Raw genomic sequence first — 26,658 nt, forward strand, 5'->3', positions numbered from 1 at the left:
TAACTGCATCAACATATTTTCACAGTGGTAGTGAAATACCACTAGTAGATGCCCCTGAAAATTTCGGGCCCCAAATATGAATTGCAAACTGCGTTCTAGAACGCAGTTCACTATTCAATTGCAGATAAGGCAATCGGGCCCCAAATATAAATTCTAGATTTTGAATTGCGAACTGCGTTCTAGATAGAACGCAGTTCACTATTCAATTGCATATAGGGCAATCGGGCCCCAAATATGAATTCTATGTTTTGAATTGCGAACTGCGTTCTAGATAGAACGCAGTTAACTATTCAATTGCATATAAGGCAATCAAGCCACAAGTATGAATTCTAAATTTTGAATTGCGAACTGCGTTCTAGATAGAACGCAGTTCACTATTTAACAATTTGAATTGCGAACTGCGTTCTAGATAGAACGCAGTTCACTATTCAATTGCATATAAGGCAATCGGGCCCCAAACATGAATTCTAAATTTTGAATTGCAAACTGCGTTCTAGATAGAACGCAGTTCACTATTCAACAATTTCAATTGCGAACTGCGTTCAAGATAGATGCATATTGGGCAATAGGACCCCAAATATGAATTCTAAATTTTGAATTGCGAACTGCGTTCTAGATAGAACACAGTTCACTATTCAATTGCATATAAGGCAATCAGGCCCCAAATATGAATTGTAAATTTTGAATTGCGAACTGCGTTCTAGATAGAACGCAGTTCACTATTCAATTGCATATAAGGCAATCGGGCCCCAAATATGAATTCTAGATTTTGAATTGCGAACTGCGTTCTAGATAGAACGCAGTTCACTATTCAATTGCATATAAGGCAATCAAGCCGCAAATATGAATTCTAAAATTTGAATTGCGAACTGCGTTCTAGATAGAACGCAGTTCACTATTCAACAATTTGAATTGCGAACTGCGTTCTAGATAGAACGCAGTTCACTATTCAATTGCATATAAGGCAATCGGGCCCCAAATATGAATTCTAAATTTTGAATTGCGAACTGCGTTCTAGATAGAACGCAGTTCACTATTAAATTGCGAACTGAAAATATGAATTGTAAATTTTGAATTGCGAACTGTGTTCTAGATAGAACGCAGTTCACTATTCATTTGCATATAAGGCAATCGGGCCCCATATATGAATTATAGATTTTGAATTGCGAACTGCGTTCTAGATAGAACGCAGTTCACTATTCAATTGCATATAAGGCAATCAACCGCAAATATGAATTCTAAATTTTGAATTGCGAACTGCGTTCTAGATAGAACGCAGTTCACTATTCAATTGCATATAAGGCAATCGGGCCCCAAATATGAATTCTAAATTTTGAATTGCGAACTGCGTTCTAGATAGAACGCAGTTCACTATTCAATTGCATATAAGGCAAGTTAAAATATTTTTTTCTTTATGAATATGTCAGCATTACGTTTTGTTTTTTAAATCTCTAATGCGAAAAAAACATGCATTATGCTTAAAACAAAACGATAACTTTTTAGATTAATTAAACAATAAAATGCTTTTTTTGGTGATTCATTCGGGATATGAAGGTAGCGACATTGCATTAAATAAGTTTTTAAATGTTAACTGTACTTTACAGTCAGTAAATCCAGTTTATCAACTGTAACTATACTTAGCTCATTTATGCGAATTTTGTGGGCCATACATTTATAACCTAATGATCGATTTTGTATTTGATGTGTCATATACATGATAAAAAGTAAACCTGAAAGTAGTGAATTTCACGGTTACAATTGTAGTATATTTAGACAAAAACACCATTTTGTAGAGGGGAAGAGTTTTACTTCATTGGATCAAATAAAGAATAGTTATTTAACATGTACTAAGTAAATGTTGAATAATGCTGGTTAAGTAACCTGAATATGTCATCAATTACAGTTAAAGTTACTTACAAGTTAAGGAAACCTTTAATACAGGTAGTATGAACTGTTTAAGAAGAAGAAGAGATAACTGAAGAGAGCATACATTTAGGACATATTTATTATAAAAGAATACAAAAAACTATCTGTTCTGTTGTTTTGACATAACCAATTCTCTAAGGTTATCTTCACTTTCTTTTATGCTTTTTTCCAAGTAGGATTTGGACGTCTGTAAAAAGAAGTTTCAGATGAACAATAAAATTATGTATGGTAATTGAATCACAATTGATACTACAATGTATAAGAACTTTTGCTCAATGTTTGCAATAAAGTAAGTTTCAGTTTTATTTTAAAGATAATAAGGTCCAAGGGCCATGTAAATCACTTGGGCAACAATAGCCAAAATTTTCATCAAATCAGTGTTATATGGTATTAGATGGAAAAGGCCTAAACAAATTAAAAGAGGTGTACAAGAATTTTAAAAAATGTTCTCTGAATCTTCTGAGCCCCATTTGTTGTTGTTTGTTTTACAAAAAGATTCCTGTGTAAATATTCAACTCATCATGGCCCAATCGTTCCCCTAGGAATTATCATTTGAACAAACTTGAATCTACAATCACTAAGGATTCTTCCACACAACTTTCAGCTTTTTAAGGGGGATGTGCGGCCATCTTGTACATTTGGGGATAAAATGTAATCATTTCTTGAACTGGCTTGTTTCTGCCGAAACTGGCCAAAAATGTTGCAAAAAGATATAACAGCAATAAATATGAAGTCCTACATGTCATTTTGTTTGAAAAGTACAGGTATGCATACAAGAACAGGACAATGCCTTTTTAATAACTCAAAACAGATGCGAACTGCGCAGTTACTGACTTATTTTGAAGTTTTAAATTATGAAGGGGGTTTACTGGTGTCCTCTCTACAACCATTTGTTGAGAAAAAGTCATTTAGGTTTAGTTTTTGGGGGCAAAATTCATTTAAGATAATTTTTTAAAATATCAACAAACATTCAATAATTCTATTAAATTATCTCCCTTTGAGAGAGGATGTGACCCTTTATTTGAGCAAAATTGAATTCCAATTTACCCAAGGATGCTCTGTACCAAGTTAAGTTGGAAAAGGCCATATGTCTCTGGAGGATAAAAAGTTAAAGGTAATTCTACGTATATAAAAGAAAAGGGCTTGGTTTTTTATGAAACAAGTCACATTGATTGCTACAAAATATATAGGGGCCAGTTAAGTTTGCGGACCAGTACCTTTAGATAGATAACTGGTCATGTTGGCCAGTAAGTTTTATAGACGACTCTTGAAATAATAATACACAAAATAGTCTTGAATAAATCTCATTAGGCAAACATAAGACAAGTTGGGTCTAAAAATAAAATATTGTACAACTGAACATGGTAACATTAATCAAACAATCTTGTCTAGAAAATTAGAAGTCTATAAATTTTAAGATAAAGTATACAAAAAAAAAAAAGATGAGACATTATCTAAAATCCCTTAACTGAGCTTAATGATTGTTGTAATAAGGAGATAAAAAAATACAAGAAAGCAACAAAATATATGCATCTTTACTTGTTTTAATATAGGATGCCTAAAAAATATGTGTACCTCTAGGTTTTTAATCTTCTCCTCTGCTCCCTTTTTTTTATTTGCAAGATTCTTTTTAATACTGTCATGAGGCTGTAGAATGAACCTGCAAGTAAAGTCAAGCATTTATTAGCAATATGAATTTTAAATCATATTTCTTTATCATAATTTTCTTTTCTATGTGTATATATAGTTAACTGTAACTGCACCTCTTCTTCAAATACAGATTACATAACTCGTACATTGATCAAGAAAAATAATTGATGTTAGCATCAAATAATGGCCACAAACCATCTGGTTTTTCAGGGTCAAAAAATATTGAAAAATGAAAAAAAAAGTTTTTTGCATTACAAGGAGTGGTGTACATCGTCATACAAATACATGCATATATTATTATAGTTTGTAAATTATGAAAGGATCCTACTGATAAACATTTTGAGAATAAAAACACTTTCTCAAAAACTATAATAAATCAAATATAGAAAACTTGTACATTTTTCCAAATACCAACATAATTAAATACTCAATACATAATACAAAAATACTTTTCCTTTTTTACGAATTATTTTTGTTTTTTAAGCAAAGTACAAACAAATTAAATTTTATTTCACCAATTCATTTTACATTTTCATTCAGTTTTAATCATTATTCTCTTTTAAGCACAGTTCTCTCTGAGCAAAGCTGCATGTGCATTGACAAAGCTTTTGGTTAAACTACACTTTCATAATAGGTCTGCAGAAACATACAGCTACTTTTTACTTTCAAATCATATAACTGAAATATGTGTAGTTTATTTAATGATAAAAAAAAAATACAGGTTATCATCTCAAATATTTATATAATCATTTTAATAAAAAACATAAAATATATGTTTGTACATAAATTTTACATCGATTCTGCAGAAATTTAACATCAATCCTGCATCAGCACATGGGCATATATTAAAAACCTATATAATACCATGCCCTTGGATGGCTTATAACAATCACTTACATTCTTCCTACTCCTTCATAAAGTCTTGTGCTGTCTGGTAGAGCTCCTATTTCATGTTCTACTAGTTCTGAGTGTTTGATACTCCGCTTCAGTTGATCAATTTGAGCATCTGATACTTTAATCTGTTGAGTACTTGTTACCATTTTCACCTGAAGTTCCTGAAATGCCTGTCAAAAAAAGTTCCATAATACAAAACCATGTATGCTAATATGAAATAACACTCATCAATATGCAGTTAACTTGGTTTACAGTCTAGTGAAAAGATTATTAATAAACTTAAGTAACATTCTTTAACAGAAGTCTGACCTAGGTCAGATCAATTTTAACTATTTACTTATCTTGTCTGTTTAGTCAGGGCCATCACTCCCCTCAAATTTGAACCAAATATCGACCCATTCCCAATGGCAAAAAGCCATAGATTTTCCCAATTTTAGGATAAAAATTCCCAATTGCATTAATTATTAACAACTTGGGAGATTTGCACGAGCTGCTTGCTTTTTGGTTAGTTCATTTGCTGTAATTGATTAAAGCTGGCTTAATTATATCTCTAATGATCATGTAATTGGGCAGACACTGATGATTATTTTAATTAAAAGGTTCTCACAACTGGACTCAACCCCTGTGGTGAATAACAAGCCTAACTTTGGGGTTGGTTTAGAAAGAATAATCTTACCATGACCAGGCTGGTCCGTAGGACATCTGTCATTTTAACGATAGAACATTCTATCTAAGGTCGGTTATACAGCACGGCATTACGAGTGATGCATTTGAAAGTGCTCAGAAATTTATAAAGGATGGTTATAAATCATTATTTGTGATGACAGCTAGTAGCATTGGTTGATATCTTGTTTTTAGATCATAAGCCTTTCAAGTAAATGCTTACATTATCATGAAATAATTTAGACTTTGTAAACAGGTCTTCTGCATTACGGCTGTAATTGGGTCACAGGGTTTACTAATAACCGTAAATACACAAGATGTCAGTAACATACACAGAATTTTGCTTATAAGATATTGCAAATATTTAATCTATGAAATAAAGTATAAAAATTCCACATGACTACGGTAAGTTTGGTTCCCTTTTCCAAATTTGATTTTAATCTTTTTTTTAAAATATTTTTGAAAAAAAATGTTTTTTGGGGTTTTTATCTTTATCTGTGGGTTAATACCTTGATTTTTAAAAAAATGCAAATCAACATGCATCAATCATGTGAAAAAAATGAAGTCTTATTTTCCTGACCACTATAAAATTTCAAATAAAAAATCTAAATCAACATGTATAAATAAAATTTTAAAAAAAAATGGCCTCTTCATAATTCTGAACCTTTTGGTTAGTTCCTGAGAACATCATTTTAGCTAATAGCTGGCGATTGGCTGTTCGTTCGCTCTAAAACGCGTTTGCCCTTGACGCCGTTCGCTCTAGTTTTCGTTCGCCCTAGGTCCGTTTGCTCTTGACGCCGTTCGCACCGTGTCCGTTCGCCTTAATTTTATATAGGATGAATTAATTTATATATTTTTGTGTATTCTGGTCAATTTAAACATTTTGAAAGATACATATATATATAATTTATAAAACAATACCGCCCTTTCTACTTCTACATAATAATCACCATGGTTGACAGTACATGTAGTTTGATACAGTTACATGTTCCTGACTTCCATTTCCGTATATATCTCATTTAGAGATCAAAGGATAGTGTATATGTAAATTCTTTAAAGATAGAAATAGAATAGGTGATAATCATCTGCTAAGCTTCTGAATGAGCCATATACAGTCTCAAATTCTTTAATTGTTTAAAAAACACCAAGCGAATCATTCTAAAAACAAGAAAACGGTTATCGACAATTTACGGCAATTAAAATCTTACAATTATACCAATTTTTAATGAAGGAAAAACATATTTTATACGAATAATTAATAAGAGTTAAGAAGTTTTAAGCTAAAAGTAAATAAAATGACTTATAATATGGTTTATTTATAAACAAGGAGCGAACAAGGTTTAAGGCGAACGATTATTTATAATTAGAGCGAACGGACCTAGATTGAACGGACTAAGGCGAACATGTGGATGGGGCGAACACACCTGATACCTAGCTGGCTGTAAAAGTAAAACTTTAATTAAGAAGTGAACAACAGATTGTACTAAATACAGAAGTTATTTAATGACATATTAAAGTATCTTAAATTTTCCCAATTTGAGAAAAAATGTCGATAATTTTCCCAATGGAGAGTGACCTGGCCCCGTACCATGAAGTGCTGTGACAGCCCTGTTAGTTTAACTTTGGTTTATGATTTGAAGCAGACAATCACAATGAATTTTATTCTCTCTTTTACAAAGACCAAACAGTACTGTAACCAAATAATCTGCGGTCGGCCCAACGGTTACACCGTTTACATTTTATATATAATCTACATTGAGCCCTTTTTTCATAAATATGTGTAAACGGATCAAAGAATTTTTTTTTTAAAGGGTACTTGTTTGTGTCATAAACATGTAAAATGTAACCAATGTTACTGGTTACAAATAGATAGGAAGGGTAAAGGTCAGGTCTATTTTCTTGCCATATAACGAATATTTTATTTTACTTACTTTTTTAAGTTCCAAGTCAACTTGCATTGCCATGGTTTTGTTTAGTTTGATTGTACAACTTGATCCAATCGGCAATCCGTCTTTTCCGACTTCTCAGAACTTGTCGTTTTCTGTAAAGCGTACGCCGAGTCCGAGGTTTAAAAATTTAATTTGTCGGGATCGGAAAAAATCACTGATATTCATACGCAATATAGATATTGCTATCATTTCACCATTTTTCACCTTGATCGCTCGCTAATAATAATTTTTAAGTATTATATTTATATAGTGTTATTTACTTAAAGTGTATTACAATCTGATTGTGTGATTTATTCAGAACTATTTCTATAGCGGAATCATACATTTGCCTGTAATTTTGCGACGCCATTTTCCGCCATTATCCAACAAAGAGAGAACTGCATTACCCTTGACGAACAATTTTGGTTGTATAGAAATGGCAGACTATGTAAATGAACTCAAAGATGAACTTGGACAGATCGAACAAATAGAAGTAAAATTGTTGAACACGCATCGAATTCTAACAGAAGGTAAATTTATTCGAGCCGGTTGGTTATGAGCACGTGTTGGTCTAAAATACGAAATATGTAATTTAAAACAAATTAGTCGTCTCGACTAAGTTTTTTAAGAGGCTGCATAGAAAAATGATGTGTGTTGTGTTTAAGTATGATTGTGCCTTTCTCGTCATATCTTGAGTTTTATGTTTATACCATAAGATACTAAGTCGTAACATGGAAGAATAAAAACAGCACAGTAACAGACAAAGTCTTGCACCTTGATCTATGCAAAACAACCAGCATTCATTTAACCCAGCATTTAAGTAAAAGGATGAAAAGATATTCAGGTGAAGCATTATGTAGTAAATAGGTGTGTACAGTTCTTTTTGTACATTTTGTGGTGAAATAATTTTGTGGTACAGTTAATTAACCAGTTCCGAATAGGGTACAGATTTTGTGGTGCTGTAGCAAAAAGAATAATCTTACCGTGACCAGGCTACGCATTTTGTTAAATAATGCGTTTGAATTTGCCTAGCATTTTGTCTGAAATCGCACTCGAAATTCTCGGATTTTATTGTTAACATGGCGACCATAAACAGTGAATTTTCAATCGGGATGTTAAAAGTGCCAGCGATTTCATTGCAAAAACAGTTAATGTGGTAATATGGGATTATAAAAGAGCAACATTGTAGGTATTTGAGACCAATCATATGAAAATTTAGGTGAGATACAGCGCGATATAATTTTTTTATTTGCTACAAAGCGAGTATATGCGACAAATTCTATCGTTAAACCGGGTTCGTAGGACATAAATTATGTCATTTTAACGATAGAATGCAGTAGATGTTCCTATTTGAGATCTTATTATACCCCCGCAAACGAAGTTTAGGGGGGTATATTGGTTTCACCCTGTCCGTCTGTCCGTCTGTCTGTCTGTCCGTCTGTCCGTCTGTCTGTAGACGCAACTTTGTCCCCCCTATAGAATTTTTTATTACTGCATGGAACAGTTTGAAAATTTGTACATATGTTGAACACCATCTGAAGATGTGCACCTGCAATTTTTTTTAAGATCAGACAAGATTTAATGATTTTATGACAGTTTTCATTTTCCTTATTCTATATATTGTACACTAATGTTGAAAAGTAAGGGAGGTAATCCTTACAGATTTTATTAATTAATTAATAGAAAACACTCTAAAATATATTTATATAAATACATTCAGATGGAGTTTTTTGTCTTTATGTCTTAATTAATTAAAAAAAATTATTTTTTATAAGTATTCTATCAACTGACAATGCAAAGTTTTTGTTTGTCAGTGATAAATTCTTAGGAGCTAATGAGAACATCAAAGACAAGTGTGGCTGAATTCATTTGTCCCAAGGGAGCCATTATCTGAGCCATGGCTCAGATGGAGCATGTGTTCAGGGGAAATTGATAATCTGTAAAATGGGTGATGGTTTTGGGGCTATTTTAAAACTGTTTCATGTAAACCAAAAGGTCTATCATTATAAGGAAATAAATAATATAATTATTAATAAAGAAGTTAAACTATTTTTAGAGGTTGTTGAAATTTATTTGTCAAGTAATTTGATGAAGTGACCCTATTGGGCATTAATTTAAATGAAATTCAAAATTACTGATATGATTGTAGTGTTTTGGCAATTTTAAAATTGTTTGTAATATTGAATTTTCTTTTTTACATATTTTTACATAGTATGGTAATTATGGTAATGTTTTGGGAGTTTATTAAATTTAACAAACTCATCAAAGAAAATCATAGTCCTATGGGATCAATTTTCTGATATGGAGTTCAATTGTGCCATAGGAGAAAGTGAGGAAAATTTGAAACAACTAATTGCATCTGTCAAGACTCTTATTAGAAAGATATTGAAAGTTTTATCAACAGAAGAGCATTGCTTGGCTACCGGTATTTCTATTCACTGCAAAGGGAGGGGTTATTGTCATTTTGTTGGTTTTTCCTTAAATCAATTAAATTAAAAAAATATATCATCAAAAACATACATTTGTAAATGTATTGCTGTTATAGATATGTTTTTACAGTGAAATTCTGACTATTTTGATTTTAATTTTTCTTTGTTAACTTTTTTTTTTTTTTTTACAATTCTAGAATTTTTTTTTTTTATGTGTTCCAAACCTTAATTATTATTCAATTCAATTATTTGTCCCATTTGAAATTAGCCTAGCGGGGGTATTAGTCCCATTAGGACAGTTCTAGTTTTTTGTTGATGTACACTATGTCCCTGACGATATGAATGCAATATTGCTGTATGTAATTTTGAATTGAATTTAATTTGAACAAACCACTAGGGAAGCCATTACCAGTCGCGAATAAGCTGATGAGTTCCGAATAGCCATACTAATCAATTGTAGATTAAAACGATATGGCCCTTAACACCCCGATTGAATCTGTTGAATAAAAGGTTTGATGTATACCACGTACCAGTTATTGGTAATTTTTTGAAGGTGTATAGTTTGACTTGCATGGAAATAACAGTTGAAATCACCATAACAATAATTCAGATTTGTTTCTAACATCCTGTCGGAATACTGTGGCAGCGCCTCTACTTAGGCCTTTAAAAAAAAATTGTGTTTAGGGTAACACTGATGAAAAATTCATTTAATCCTAAAAACAAAGGAAAACAAAATGGTGATTCAGAAAATGATGGCTCAATAAATTTTATTTATTTTAAACATAACTTAACCACAAATGTGTTTTATGTATATTATTTCATTTCTGTTGTAAAGAAATCAAAAGAGCAGAAGGTGGAGGAGGCAAGAAAGTTATTCCTACTGTGGAAGCTCATCATAACAGACCTCAAGGTGTAGCAGTCAAAGTTAAGATTCCACAAAATGAATACCCAAAAGTAAGGCATATTGAGGAATAGCAATTGTAATCCTTGTGTGTGTATATGTTTGTCTGAAGAATATTAAAATCTATCTTAAAAACTTGTGCTTTGTTAAAACATAATCAAATTTAGATACATTAATAGCTTACATGTATGCTAATGACTCTAAATGTTTTGAGTCCAAATTTAAGTATTGAAGAATTTCATGGTCATTCCAAATTGTTATAAGGGATAGGCTGGTCAGTTTTTGAGATGTGTTGAATTACCACTTGTGTCTATTGTTGATTTTTGTTGTTCTTTAGTTTAACTTTGTGGGAAAATTATTGGGACCAAAAGGAATGTCACTCAAACGATTACAAGAAGAAACAGGGACAAAAATGTCCATTCTTGGCAAAGGGTCAATGCGTGATAAAGCTAAGGTAAACTCGCAATGAATATTTGAAATTGTAATTTACAACACTATTTGTCAAGTTTCATCATATTTTTTATACAGTTACTCTGATTTGTCATGAGAAAATATTTATGGCTATGAAATGAATATGATGTATTTACAGGAAGATGAATTAAAGAAAGAAGGTGGAAAGTATGCACATCTTAATGAAGAGTTGCATGTGCTTGTGGAAGTCTATAGTGAAATATCAGATGCTTATGCCAGACTCTCTCATGCATTATCAGAACTAGCCAAGTTTTTATCACCTGTAAGTATACTTTTACATATTATACTAAAGAAACTGTAAAACAGGTTGGCAGAAATTGGGAAATGCTTCAGAGTTCTTGAAATTTTTTGGTCCTGTCGACAAGACCAATAAAAATAACCAAGGGCCGATTACTTGAGCTTGCCTGTCAGTCCAAATGACTGGTAAAAGTTGACAGGGGAACTTGCGAAAATATGACTTAATTTCGTACATAAGCAACAAATATGATGCAAACTGTTCTGGGTAATCACTGAGGAGATCTGAATGCATATGATAAATCAAGAAGAGTTTTTCACGAATGTTTGGCTCTCTCTAGACTGATCATACGTTTTCAGAACATCTCAGTACTAATATACAGTTCTGGGTAATCACTGAGGAGATCTGAATGCATATGATAAATCAAGAAGAGTTTTTCACGAATTTTTGGCTCTCTCTAGACTGATCATACGTTTTCAGAACATCTCAGTACTAATATATAGAATTTATGTCACGTAAATGTAAACTTCCGATGCTTTCATTAAGTTTGGCGAGTGTTAAGTACATATTGACATGATGCGTTTATAATGCGACTAAGAGATGTATAGTTAGACGATGGGAATAAGGCTTTCAATCATTTTAAAACATAACGTGAACCGATGGCCCGCAAAAGATCCAAGATGGCGAGTGTCGTTTTTACGTTTTTTATGTACATTTTATACACTTTTTACATGATTGAAACAGGGTTGTAAGTTAAAGTTTTTATTGTTATTCACAGAAATACAGACAAAAATACTAATTTTAATCATTTATGTCTTCGGGAGCTAATAATAAGAACTCCACTATCCGACAACTAAGCCCCCGTGGCATGATATGTGCAGAAAGAGAAAAGGAGAATGAGAAAGAAAGAAAAAAGGAAAGTTGATAAGAGAGAGAGGGAAGGAAGTTAAAATTAATGAAGTGATAGATATTAAGAATGTGAACGTGAGAAGCCAGAATGTGAAAGTTAAGAGGAATCAGATCAGGAAAAAATGAGAGAATATGGAAGGCTTGTAAGTTAAGAATGAAATAAATTGATAATAAAATTCAAATATAGTTTTTTATCTTTCTATTAAAAAATTTTGGACTGATAGAAATTTGTCTGGACTGACAAACTTCAGATGGTAGTCAGTCCAAATGACTGACAGCAGAAAAAAATTTCAAGAACTCTGAATGCTTGCAATTTAAAGATAATAAAGTAATTTGGGGAAGTAAACATAGCTACATATTTCATATTAATTTTAATCACAGCACTTGCCTCTTGAGCCAGTGATATATAGTACATCTTATTTATATCCATTAGTTTTATAATCTTGCATAATATTTACCACTGCCAAACCTGTGTAAAATTTCGTTATTTTATCTTCAAGTTGACTTCTCATGAAACAAATTTTCATCACAGGAGTTCAATGATGAAATTCACCAACAACAAATGGAGGAGATGATGTACCTGAATGGTGAGAAACCAGGAGCAGGTGGTGGACGTGGGAGAGGCAGAGGTGGCCCAGGGGATAGAGGAAGAGGGGGACTACTCACATCACCAGCAGGAAGGGGGGCACCCCCACCCAGGTCAGCCCTGCTTCATACTCTCAAATTGCTGCACAGGAGTTTTTTTGTTAATTATTTGGCCATCCCAAAAAGTGTTTTGGTTGTCGGGACCCCATTACAACTGGTCAAATTCTGCCGACATTGATATAGAAAAATAAAAATAATATACCTGCCTGAAAGTTTTAAAATGTTGCTTAAGAGCATAGAGATTAGTTTTTTTGGCCTTAAGAATAAATTGGGGATGGGGAATTCACATGTATTTGGTTCCCTGGAATACACAGATATTTATGTAAATAAGCTTTTGTATACAGAATAATGATAGTATGTTAAACAGAGGATCACACAGGTTTGATGTTAAATTCTTAAAATATACAGAGTTAGAAGATGACCTTTTATATTTTACAGGGGAGCACCTGCAAGAGGTACCCCTAGAGGAGCTCCAGCACCTAGAGGGGCCCCAGCAGGCCGTGGTCGACCAGCACCACCACCTCTACCTCCCCACACAGAGGTTTACGAGGATTACAGCAATCAGGTGAGTTGTTGAGGACTCTCATTGTATGTACAGCAGTTGTCTGTGATGTATTTAGCGCAGGCATAATAATATATGAGTTTGTTCCCTCATTTAAGGGCTATGAAGATCCATATGCTGACCCCTATGCGAGAGATCCGTATGCAGAGTCAAGTTATGCTGCTGGGTAAGAGTCATGCTTTGATGAAGAGATTGGGGAGGGGGGTTAAGAAAATTTTTAGACATTTAAAAAGTGCATAGTTTTCCACTTGAATCAGTAGATAAAGACAATTACGCACTTTTTGTTTCTTCCTCTTGTAGAGATACACAATATTTTGACTATGGTCATGGTTCAAGTGCACAAGGTTATGATGACAATTATGGCAAAGGTAAGCATTCTTTATGAACATCTCCAAATAGATATGATTTTTAAAGAAACCAAAACTGAATCGCTAGAAAAAATAATTGTATGGCAATGAACTTGTCCTTTGTCAACAGATAGTGGATGGTCAGCAGGAGGAGGTTCCTTTGGTAAAGCCCCACCTGCTCCTAGAGGGGGGCGGGGGCGTCCCCATCCATACGGCAATGCACGGGGAGGCTATTGATGACTGGAATTCCCACACATGCCAACTGTTTTATCTCGCATATTTCACACATCAATTTACTGAAGGTACTTTGTTACCTTTGCTGCATTTGACTAAACATTTCTTAGCCCAGTTGAATGATCTGATAAGAACGATAACTTGATAATGTTTTAAATCCTAGCATTGAGCTATTAAAAAAAAAATAACCCACCATTGTATCTGTATGAAATGGCTATAAAACTTAAGTTCTTTGATGTCAAGGGAGACAAATTAAAAGAAAAATGTGTTGTAAACCTGTGTATATAAAAAATAAATAAAATGATATTGTGTTCACTGTCAGATCTTGTTAGTATAGTACATGTAAATAAAAGGAAAAAAATACACCAAATAATAATGTTTTTTCTCTCTAAAAATCCAATGTCTCAGTTTTAAAAAAAATAAAATACTTAGTACTAATATCCAAAATCAAACTTGAAAACTAAACTTAGGGTGTAGTTTGGTCATTAATAATTAAAAATAGACACAATATGTAAAGTCATTGATTAAAAGGACTTGCAAGATAAAATAAACATGAATAGCATATATCCCTTTAGATTACATCTGAGGCATTGGATTTGTTTGTTTGTGAATCTTTGTATTAACAGACCTAACTTAATTTTTACAGATAGACAGAGTATGTATATAGAAAACAAAAATTTTAAGTTTTAAAGGGGGAAAGAAATAGTGAAAAGTTTAAATTTGTAATAATAAAATTAAACATCGTTATTTGCATGTACATTTATGGTAAATTAAAAATTGATTGAAAAATTGTTAACCGAAAAATGGGGATTTGAAACTCGCATCATGAATCAATATTTGTGTATATAAAGTACATTTAGATGCGCAACTAGACTTACCTTCTCAAATTAATTTGATGGGGAGACTTGCAGTTTCCAAAATCTTAAATTTAACATCATGGCCTTCAATGTGTTGTGTTTTTAAAAAAAAAGGTAGCACAAACAAAAGATACTCTCGTTTCTTTGTGATATTTTTAATTCCAATCAAAAAGAAAGTGAAGAAGAGACGAAATATTACAGCCCCATATTTCTTGATCGAGACTGGTAAGACACCTAGAAACAGGTAAATAAAAGAGGACTTCCAAATGGTCTGAAAATTAAAAAAAAACTTAACATTATGTTCTCAGAACTAATACATGTTCCTGTAAAAAGTAGTTTAAGCATTCAACCTTATAAATAATGTAAATAATATAATTCAAATCCTGATTTAAATGAGTCCATTTTCCAAAATTTCAAGTAATGGAAAGGTTTGTCACAACTTGTGTTTGTAAATATATGGTGTTATTTAATATTTAAAATGTTTAACTTTTTATATGATGATTGGATTTATTGTAATTATCTAATATACAGGGAGCCTTAATGAGATGAAATCTTGATCTTAATTTAATCTTTAAAAAATAACCCAAATGTTCATGGACTTTTAGTTTTAAAATTAGCTGGTTGTGACATTCATTCCTTTGATCAAATGCAATATGAGCAATCTTCTGAATAATACTTTTTCTATTTCACAGGTTGTCTCCTGCAAAGATGTTCAAAACCACATTGTGTTCAAAGGAACTATACACCTTTAAATATCTTTTTATACATTTTTTATATGAATTGTACATTTTTGTATGTATTTTGTTTTTGTTGTGGCAATGTATTATCCAAATAAAGGTACATTGCTTTGAAATTTTGTTGTAAATATTGTATGTATCCCATAGTCATCAGGTACAGGTATTAGAAGATGAATTTATTATTGAGATCTTTCATTGTTTATTTCATAATCAATCGGTCGATTGTAACAAAGAGAAGATAACTCGAAGGAGGATTGTGCTGCAATTTGTATTTTACACCCTTCATTATGATCCATACGGTGTAGGTATTGCTTACTATTATCTCCATGTATGGCACATATAAAGCTGATAAATCTTGGAAGAAAATAGACACAACCAAAATGTTTTGTAAAGTCCTTGTCTGGACCAATTTGGCACATATTACCTACATATTGTCTTTGGGTTTACATTCACTGAACCACATTTCTAGGTGAAGGTTTTACTCTTTACACTATTTTTTTTTTCGGACAAAAATGGTGAACCCGGTTTATACTTCATTATGGTGTGCTTGTGAGTTATAAGTCGAAGGTAAAGGTCTTTGAGGTGAATTTCTGGATTGTGTCTGTCCTTGACCGAATATTGATTTGGCTCAGTATTTACCAAAATACCCGAATGTCTGTAGGCAAGGAGTGTGCCATGATCTTCAATCAAGTTCCAAGATTTACAAGCATATTCAAGTCTACATGTATATCGGATTTCTTTAAAAATCCTGATCCTTTCCATATTTTCTCTCCCTTTGACATTGTTTGGGCAACTCCCTACTGTGACGAATTTCTTATATGGCCCTACCGCAATAAACAAAATATGAAGTATAATGTTATAATTATTTTCTTTCAAAAAATTATTACCTAACAGCGTAGCGCAATGGGTTAGAGCGTTCACTACGAATCTGCAAGTCATGAGTTTGAATCTCGCCAAGGCTTTATATTTATACCTTTCCACACAATTATAAAACGTATTTTTTGTAAAATCTTGAAAGTTATAAGTCAGTGAATAATGTACTCAACTTTAATTTAGACAAATGTGCAATGCCACCTGAAAAATTGCCCATAATGAACTGTTTTTATATCAAATGTGCAACGACTTTGAACTTAACTTTTTCTCAAAGGTTAAGTAAAGTCCTCTAAAAAGTCAAATCCCTTTCATTGGAGAACTATTACTGTCACTGTTACTTCTTGAATTCATTATATAGGAATCAGTGTTGCATGCCAATGAAACATATATCCCGACACGTCTCGGGTTTAACTTGTACTTGCATCAAGGTCTATGTACCCGTTCCTCATTGTGTTTAAACATTTTGAATATTGTCCGTATGTTGTAATTTTAATTTTGTTTAAAGAAATTTGATAATTCATCATGAAATTACATTTCTGTCTCGTGTTAGACTATAAGATAAGGTATAAATCGCCTAATAAAAAGACTTTACTATCCGTTGGTATGCAAACTTGTTCCGTCCGGCTTACTGTAAGCCAGCTTTTATTCGCGGCGACTTTATTTTAACTTCCAATAAACTGGTTTGTGACGACGACATATGTTCGCGACCAAGTCTTATCCATACCCTTGTTATAACAAGCACATGACAAGGACTGGGTCGCGGCGAGAAATATTCGCGAAGACGAGGCTCTCCCTAACCTCGCGAAAATTTCTCGCACGCGAATAAAAGTTGGTTTACAGTATTGTACTGAGCATTCCAACATTCTCACTAGACTAACGTAGAGATCCTGGTGGGGTACTCAACTGCCGACAATACTGATGCACGGCATCCTTCCTTTTCCTACGGTCCTCGGTCCAAATTCACCACCACTAAGTACGTGCTTTCAATTATTTTCTCATTACATGCGCCTATTTTGGACATATAACAGTATGTGCTTTTGATATCATCTTTCACAATATGTGTTAGCTGGTAATATATTTTTCTGTATTTTAATGCTAGCAATTTTTCATAGTTTCAGAACGCTCTTGTTTATTTAGGAGGAGAGCGCATCAGAAACCATTGACTTGAGAAGATGTCATTTTTATACTCGTAGAAAACATCAATGTTAAGAAATCAATTGTTTAAAATTATCAAGGTTTTTAAATTCTGTTCAATCAGACCAATAAAATCACATCAAACGTAACATATTTGATGTACTATATAGTATTTAAAATTCTTAATCCATATTTTAGAATGATTTAAATTTGTAAAACGATTAATCCCAGATTTCTAAACACCATTTAAACAATGCTATAAAAGCGTGATCTAAAAGGTTCAAAATCAGACATATGTGTATGAAACAATAATTATTTTATTTCAGATCGTGAAATATTTATACAAACCCAATAGCTATAAGCAGTATAAGGACACAAAATACAAACGAACATTTCACACAAAATTAATATTATATGTAACAATAACACAATCCATAAAATGACATACAAACTCCATGACCTTTATAATATTCAAAGATCTTCAAGTCACATAAATAAAATAAATAGTTCCCCCGTTTCTCGGTTGGTTTTAAAATATCTTCAGTCACACTAAAACACACCTACCTCAAACCTTTTAGTCGAGGCATGAAATGTTTATTTACAAAAAACTGGTACAAAATGACTGCAATGATGAAGTCAAGAAAAGAGTGGGCTTAAATGGCATAACAACAAAACATGTACATATAATGTTCAAGACCATGCAGAGGTAGAGGGAGGGGTTCAATTCTCAACTGGCTACGATACTAACTGTCTTCTTGAGTGCTGACATGAAGTTCGTTTTCCTTTCCTTTTTTGACTGAACTAAGTTTTTGGCGGTTCTTTCTAGCTTTTAACAACAACATCCTTTGCGGTTCTTCCACTCGGGGTGCAGGATTTTTCTATTTCTCATGTGGAAAACCATGGAGGTAATGCCCAGAAAGTTGCCCACAACGATTACACAGAGAATCACGATGTGGAGAGCAAGCTGTGTGTCCGGGTTGGTTCCACAACTATCGTTCTTGTTGCCGCATGCTGCTACAGCTTGTATGGCGACAGCTAGGGCGTATCCCATAGACATGACAACGATGCTGAGAACGTAGTGTCCACTTAACTGCAACCCCAAAAAAAAATCAACTGGATGAAATGTTCAGCATGCAATTTCAGCAACGAATATTCAACGCAATAGTAAAATAATACCACTTATTCACTAGAATTTTAGGTAGTTATTAATAAACAATACCAGATTTCCCTGTTTCTTTTCATCTGTTGATTGACATGCCAAAAGTCCTAACATCCCAAAGGTGATTTGCTAAAATGCAAAAGTTTTGAAATATGAAACTAAGTATGAACAATAAGATATCAAAACATGGGTTTTTCCGTTAACTGAAAAATACAACTTTAAACTGTAAAATACGTAGATGTCTTGCATGCTGTGACCTTTATGTTATAATTTTCTTTTGTCTGTCATTTGATTTCATTTTGACTGTATGCCAACATGGTGATGTCAATAAACCATTGAACTGAATTGATACCTACTATAAGTCCATACCAAATACCAACTGCCGAGATAATGGGGTACTTGCCGCCTTCCAGAAATACAAACACAAGAATTCCGACGACCACACTGACGAACCCAATACCGAGACCGATCAAGGACATTATCCTGATGCTGGACAGAGGTCTTTCTTTCTCTGAAACGCAAAAATAAATATCTTGAATGACGCATACACCATATTACTGACCATAGACAACCCCTTGACCTATTTTTTGGTTTTGTTTGAATTTTTTTTTTTTTTTTGATTTTTTTTCGGGGGGGGGGGGGTGTTTGCCTTGATTATTTCTAGATGAAAGTGTTGAATTTGGCCTTGTTCAACATTCAAGGGACGCACATTAAAAAAAAAAAGATTTGCCTGTATACATTTGGTACAAGTTAAGGCAGTGGATTGATACAAATATTCAATTAAATTCAATTTTTTTTTATTTTACTAACATTTAAACACCAAGAAAATTTTAAAAGATTATTTATTTTTAAATTATATATACATGCATGCGTGATATTGTTGAGTATTGGCATTTGTTTCTGTTTCTCCGATGAAAAGTGGTTTAATAATAGTAATTATAAACTTTATCGCATGACTAGAAATCTAATTTATTTTACTTACATCAACAAAATGACGATACTGTTCGGTACTTGAGATCCATGTATTCATATTTTTTTTTTCTTTTTGCTCTTTTCATAATGATTACAAAATAATCGATATTTCACGTCTATAAACCATAGTGAACGTGATAGTCTATGTTCTAGAAGTGTATTTACTATAATTAACACTGAAACCAATCATTTGCTTTCGTAAAACATAGTTTATCTGATAAATATAGTTACACGAGTTGTAAAACTATGATTAACAACTCTTAATTATATTTAACAAATGTTAATTACTTATTTCTAGTTTACAGATGTGAATCTGTATTTATCAGCAAAATATATTGTTAAAGTTTATTTATAGATAGACTGAGAATAGCCTTCGTAAACTAGATAGTTTTACAACCGTTAGATGAAAACTATATAATTTACGATTTGTGAAATATAGTTAACAGTCGATTAACATATATATGTGTGAAACTAAGCTTAGCTCATTTTTGTGAATTAGCTCATTTTTTGTGAATTTGGCGTGCCATTCATATCGCATATCTATGGAACGCCAAATTAACATATATTCAAATATATGTACCTATCTTCAAATAATTGTACCTATCTTCAATTCATTGTACCTATCTTCAATTCATTTGTACCTAGGTATAATTATTTAGAGATAGGTATAATTATTTACACCTATCTTCAATTCAATTGTACCTATCTTCAATTCATTGTACCTATCTTCAAATCATTTGAAGATAGGTACAATTGAATTAAAGATAGGTACAATTGAATTAAAGATAGGTACAATTATTTGAAGATAGGTACAATTGAATTGAAGATAGGTGTAAATAATTATACCTATCTCTAAATAATTATACCTAGGTACAAATGAATTATACCTAGGTACAAATGAATTATACCTATCTTTAATTCAATTAAAGATAGGTTCAATTAAATTATACCTATCTCTAATTCATTTGAAGATAGGTAAAATTCATTTAATGATAGGTACAATTGATTTAAAGATAGGTTCAATTCAGACATATCTACAAAGGATTTGAAGATAGGTACAATTCAATTATACCTAGGTTCAATTCGTTTTGTGTATTGTTGAAAATAATGAACGCTCCCTTTAAGACATTTCAACATGGCGAGAAACGAGGGAAGCACCAACAACGAAGATGAAAGAAGAAATAAAGGTAAATTCACAATTTTATATATATATATATATATATATATATATATATATATATATATATATATATATATATATATATATATATATATATATATATATATATATAAAGCACTAAAAATGGCTAACGACACGAACAATAGAAATTGTCAAATTTTCGGGACAACCTGTCCCTTCTTCAGGACCAAAAAATAAATTACATAAGTAAAAAACAAAGAAAGCAAAATCTAAAGCTACTACTAAACTACTTAAGAAACTATGAAAAAGAACAGCTACATTATACACATCATTTGATCACATTCTTAAAGGTGTTGATACTGTCGCCGATCGCTATAAAGTAATCAATCGACTGCCAACTTCACGCCTGATTAAGTTAATTAGCTAATTAAAATTGATGTCCGAGTTAATAAATGAAAATTTGAACCCCCGTTGTTAACTCGTACGGCACTTATGATATAGACTCGAATTTTTGATGAAAAAGAGATAAAATTAAATGAAAATAAATAAATAAATAAAATTAAGAAAAAAATGATTTACAAATAAAAGGTAGTAAAGAAACTAATAAATGAAAGAGGCGCAGTTGACAGATTAGATAAAATTACTATGTGGGTTTCAGGTGATATATGGCTATGAGACGTTCATTTTAGTGAAGTCCATTTGTTTGTTCATGCCATCAGGTCTGAATGATTTGAGTCTGTGCATCCAGAACTTTTCCTTGCTTTTCCTCTCCGCGTCTGTCCAATTAGGATTATGGTCAATAACCAATACTGTCATGTCTTCCCATTTGTGGCCACTTGTATTAAAATGTTCTCCGACGGGCTCCTTGACTTTTTTGGTCTTTATGGTAGAGCGATGGTTGTTGATCCTTCTGCGGAGGTCACCTGTTTCACCGACGTATTGCTTAGAGCAGACTATGCAACTGATGAGATAGATGCAGTTGTCTGTGCGGCAAGAAGTGTTGCCAAATATCTTGTACGTGCGACCCGTGGTGGGGCTTTTAAAACTGTCCGCGTTGGTGCTGTGTTTGCACAAAAGGCACCTGACATCGGAACATGTTTTAAAACCGCCGTTTGGCAACGGGTTGTCTAATCTTGCCCTCACTACCATATCCTTTAAGTTCCTCGGGCGTTTAAACGCAGCCATTGGTGGATCCTTGAAAAGATCAGCCATTCTTTCGTTAGTGTAAAGAATGGGCAGATTATTTCTAAGTACTTGGGAACCGCCACCGGGCAAATGTGGAGCACTTGAGTCTTACATTGATGCTGTTGAGTCAGACATTGAGAAGCTCCTCACCAACCAAAAAATCGTCCCTGACAATCTGACGAAAGAAGAAAGATCTGCTCTACAAAGATTGAAAAACAGGGACGACATAGTCATAAAGAAAGCAGACAAAGGATCCACAGTGGTTGTCCTAGACAAACAAGCGTATTTAGCTGAAGCCAACAGACAACTAACAGACGATCGTTTCTACAAGAAACTGGACTCTGATCCCACTGAAGAGTTTTCAGCTCTCATCACTGACACCCTGGACAAAATGTATGAAAATGATGAGATTGGTGTTAATGTTTATGAAACGCTTCGCCCAACCAACTGTAGACCGGGTCAATTTTATCTGCTTCCAAAAATCCACAAGGAAGGAATGCCTGGGCGCCCTATAGTTAGTGCCATCGGACACCCCACGGAGAAAATATCTGAATATATAGATTTACATCTCCGTCCACATGTAGAAGATTTGCCATCATACCTCAAGGACACTACAGATTACCTGAATAAAACACCTTCCTCTGGCTTGCCAGACCATACTCTTCTCGTTACAATGGACGTCACGTCCTTGTACACGAATATTCCTCACGATGAAGGTATTGAGGCCTGCAGGGAGGTATGGGACAGTAGAGCGATTCAGCAGCCGTCAACCGAATCTCTACTCAAGCTCCTTGAACATGTTCTCAAGCTGAACAATTTCATGTTCAATGGCGAACATTACATACAAATAAGTGGTACAGCTATGGGCACCAAAATGGCTCCCTCTTACGCCAATATATTTATGGGAAGATTGGAACGCAGCCTGCTTCTCAGAGCTCCTTTCAAACCTTTGAGCTGGTTGCGGTTCATTGATGATATTGAGATGAAATGGGTCGAAAACCGAGACTGCCTAAATGACTTCATCACCTTTGCCAACTCCTTCCACAATTCGATTAAATTCACAGTGGACATATCTAGTTCCAAAAATGTATTTTTGGATACTACATCCACCTTGGAAGATGGTGAAATAAAATTCAGTCTCCATACCAAACCCACTGATTCTCACCTCTACCTCAAGCCTTCGAGTTGCCATCCTCCCCATACTTTTAGAGGAATTCCTAAAGGATTAACATCCCGAATCAGACGAATCTGTTCTTCTAATGAAATCTTTGAAGAACAGAGCAGAATATTGAAATCCCATCTGTGTAATCGAGGCTATAAAGCCCACACAGTTCAATCTGCAATTGATGAGATGATTACAAAAGAGAGGAAAACCCTTTTACAATACAAAGAGAAAACACAAAAGCAGGGTTCCACTTGTCACTACATATCACCCCGCCCTTAAGAACCTCAACAGCATCTGCCCATTCTTTACACTAACGAAAGAATGGCTGATCTTTTCAAGGATCCACCAATGGCTGCGTTTAAACGCCCGAGGAACTTAAAGGATATGGTAGTGAGGGCAAGATTAGACAACCCGTTGCCAAACGGCGGTTTTAAAACATGTTCCGATGTCAGGTGCCTTTTGTGCAAACACAGCACCAACGCGGACAGTTTTAAAAGCCCCACCACGGGTCGCACGTACAAGATATTTGGCAACACTTCTTGCCGCACAGACAACTGCAACTATCTCATCAGTTGCAAAGTCTGCTCTAAGCAATACGTCGGTGAAACAGGTGACCTCCGCAGAAGGATCAACAACCATCGCTCTACCATAAAGACCAAAAAAGTCAAGGAGCCCGTCGGAGAACATTTTAATACAAGTGGCCACAAATGGGAAGACATGACAGTATTGGTTATTGACCATAATCCTAATTGGACAGACGCGGAGAGGAAAAGCAAGGAAAAGTTCTGGATGCACAGACTCAAATCATTCAGACCTGATGGCATGAACAAACAAATGGACTTCACTAAAATGAACGTCTCATAGCCATATATCACCTGAAACCCACATAGTAATTTTATCTAATCTGTCAACTGCGCCTCTTTCATTTATTAGTTTCTTTACTACCTTTTATTTGTAAATCATTTTTTTCTTAATTTTATTTATTTATTTATTTTCATTTAATTTTATCTCTTTTTCATCAAAAATTCGAGTCTATATCATAAGTGCCGTACGAGTTAACAACGGGGGTTCAAATTTTCATTTATTAACTCGGACATCAATTTTAATTAGCTAATTAACTTAATCAGGCGTGAAGTTGGCAGTCGATTGATTACTTTATAGCGATCGGCGACAGTATCAACACCTTTAAGAATGTGATCAAATGATGTGTATAATGTAGCTGTTCTTTTTCATAGTTTCTTAAGTAGTTTAGTAGTAGCTTTAGATTTTGCTTTCTTTGTTTTTTACTTATGTAATTTATTTTTTGGTCCTGAAGAAGGGACGGGTTGTCCCGAAAATTTGACAATTTCTATTGTTCGTGTCGTTAGCCATTTTTAGTGCTTTATATATTCAGTTTACTGGCTTAGTATCTATATATTAGATCCGACACCTTAAAGATGCCTAGTGTTGTTGATTCTATTCAGTGCTTTATATATATATATATATATATATATATATATATATATATATATATATATATATATATATATATATATATATATATATATATATATATATATATATTTGCAAAAGGCATCATTTACTTATTAAAATATACATGTATATCAATAAGTAAGCCAAAAACATGTATACCCGAATACCCCAAAAGTGACAGAGTTAGGGTAGTGACGTAGTTAGGGTCACTATATACCTAAATAAAAAACTGGCTTTATTTTTTTCCATGATTTTATCAAAGAATGTAGGGTAAACTGATCGTGAGTGGGACACATAATTTTATAAACATGAACTGTATTCAATCCTGTGAATGTACAGTAATTATCCTTGTTTCGATGTGTTCAACCGGTGCCCCTCTGGCATTTTTATATCTGTCTGTGTATTATCAGACTCGGAATTCATCAGATTGTTATAAATATGAAAATGATATTTGTGATCATAAGTCGGACGACAAATGACCGAGAGTCGGACATGGTTTTACAGCGTGATAATGAGTCGGACAAAAGGCACAATTAATAGTTGCAGTTACTTTTTAAATCAATAAATTTATTAATTTTTTAAAGCGAATTAATTTCTGACCCCAGAAAGAGGATATATAGTTTTTTGATGAGACAAGATCATTCTATAATTCAGTTGACAATCAATAAATTTTCGCGCCAGTTGTGAAGTAACGGAAATGACGTACTATACAGGGAGTATTCATTTTTGCCAATATTTTAGTAATTGAAGATAGGTTCAATTCAGTTGTACCTATCTTTAATTCAATTGTACCTATCCTCAATTCATTGCATTTGTACCTATCTTCAAATGAATTAAAGATAGGTATATTTGAATTGTACCTATCTCTAATTCAATTTGAAGATAGGTACAATTGAATTGAAGAAAGGTACAATTGAATTGAAGATAGGTACAATTGAATTGAAGATAGGTACAATTATTTGAAGATAGGTACAAATATTTGAATATATGTTAATTTGGCGTTCCATACATATCGCTGTGCATGCGCGGATCTAGAGGGGGGGTCGGGGGGGGGGGGGGGGGGTCCCGACCCCCCCTGGAAAATGAAAATTTATTAAATTTACATAGTAAAATTATCGCGAAAATATGCCTCGGACCCCCCCTTGGCAAACACAATTATCCTTCGGACCCCCCCTGGAAAAATTTTCTGGATCCGCGCATGCTGTGTAATCTGACCTTATTTTCACCCGTTTTGCTCAGCTGACACCAATCAATAACTTGTAAAATGATTTGTATCTACATTAATGTATTTATTCAGTTACAGACATAATTACCTTGAATGTCTGTTTTCACTGCTTGGTTCTCCATAGTTATTTCAGAGAGACAGAATCAGATTAAACGTTGCGAACGGCTCCGTTAAAGCTTAAACATACGGGTAGCCTGAATATTGACCCTTAAATCCAGACAAATCTAAATTTTCATTGGTTAATAAACCAGTCCAGGCTACACCTTGTTTACATGCCCTTATTGCGAAAACCCCCCAAAATAGGATGCGCATTTCGTAATCTTTTAGGCCTTATTTTTTTTTTAAATGAATGAATTCTATCAATGAATGAATAGGAGTCTCACCGCATGTAAACAATATTTTATATACTGTACAGGCTTGTCAACTTTCATTTAAGGTATCAGATGTACAATTGACCAAAATGACTTAAGGGTCCCCGACACATTTCGGAAAAGATTTTTAAACAAACCGGCACTTTTTTTCAATGTTTGATATATTAATTCTTGGTTTGGTTGGAACATATTTTATTCAATGCATAAACATATACAAATGGTTCTAACACAAGATCTAACAACTTACAAGGTTCTTACCAAGCAACTGTAAATTAAGTAGTTTAGAATGGGAAGTACATAATTCAATGGATATTACTAAAGTAGTTAAATTATTGAACAAACGTACATGTATTAAAAAACAGTTCCGTTTTAATTTGGTCTATGCAGTATAAGACTGGAATAACGAGAATCTACCACAACCTCTGCTAAATCTTTGAACAGCTGAAAAAATACGTTGGTATAGCATGTGTTTGAAAATGATTGGGAAAGATTAAGCTAGGCCACCTTGTAACGATTCTAATGGCTAAGGTTGAAAAAAATGATATTTCACTTGTAATGAATTTGATATCCTT

General features: G+C 33.4%; 3 protein-coding genes across 4 annotated transcripts; 1 reads left to right on the plus strand and 2 right to left on the minus strand.

Annotated features, from left to right (window-relative positions):
- Nucleotides 1–1,987: 1,987 nt before the first annotated feature.
- Nucleotides 1,988–7,229, minus strand: LOC128166341 (prefoldin subunit 1-like). Its single transcript, XM_052831443.1, has 4 exons — nucleotides 7,065–7,229; nucleotides 4,474–4,640; nucleotides 3,502–3,586; nucleotides 1,988–2,113 (listed from the first exon to the last, which is right to left on the minus strand). The coding sequence occupies exons 1-4, from the start codon at nucleotides 7,095–7,097 to the stop codon at nucleotides 2,027–2,029; spliced, it is 372 nt and encodes a 123-aa protein (XP_052687403.1). The 5' UTR covers nucleotides 7,098–7,229; the 3' UTR covers nucleotides 1,988–2,026.
- A 178-nt stretch (nucleotides 7,230–7,407) lies between these two features.
- On the plus strand, nucleotides 7,408–15,504 carry LOC128166340 (KH domain-containing, RNA-binding, signal transduction-associated protein 2-like). 2 transcript variants are annotated; one of them, XR_008241149.1, is made up of 10 exons: nucleotides 7,408–7,591; nucleotides 10,326–10,444; nucleotides 10,729–10,845; nucleotides 10,981–11,124; nucleotides 12,539–12,705; nucleotides 13,090–13,216; nucleotides 13,312–13,379; nucleotides 13,514–13,581; nucleotides 13,691–13,862; nucleotides 15,344–15,504. XR_008241149.1 is itself a non-coding variant. In XM_052831441.1 (9 exons), the coding sequence occupies exons 1-9, from the start codon at nucleotides 7,498–7,500 to the stop codon at nucleotides 13,795–13,797; spliced, it is 1,011 nt and encodes a 336-aa protein (XP_052687401.1). In that variant the 5' UTR covers nucleotides 7,409–7,497; the 3' UTR covers nucleotides 13,798–13,943. The 2 variants fall into 2 exon arrangements, 1 of the variants encoding a protein (XP_052687401.1); XM_052831441.1 differs by lacking the exon at nucleotides 15,344–15,504 and having other exon boundaries at nucleotides 7,409–7,591; nucleotides 13,691–13,943.
- Nucleotides 15,505–17,694: 2,190 nt separating this feature from the next.
- LOC128166772 (uncharacterized) lies at nucleotides 17,695–25,925 on the minus strand. The gene is made up of 4 exons (XM_052832138.1): nucleotides 25,804–25,925; nucleotides 18,911–19,065; nucleotides 18,615–18,683; nucleotides 17,695–18,485 (listed from the first exon to the last, which is right to left on the minus strand). Exons 1-4 carry the CDS (start codon nucleotides 25,835–25,837, stop codon nucleotides 18,225–18,227), a joined length of 519 nt encoding a protein of 172 aa, XP_052688098.1. The 5' UTR covers nucleotides 25,838–25,925; the 3' UTR covers nucleotides 17,695–18,224.
- Nucleotides 25,926–26,658: the final 733 nt, after the last annotated feature.

Source organism: Crassostrea angulata, chromosome 10 (genome assembly GCF_025612915.1).
Source record: "Crassostrea angulata isolate pt1a10 chromosome 10, ASM2561291v2, whole genome shotgun sequence".
Lineage (NCBI taxonomy): Eukaryota > Metazoa > Mollusca > Bivalvia > Ostreida > Ostreidae > Magallana > Magallana angulata.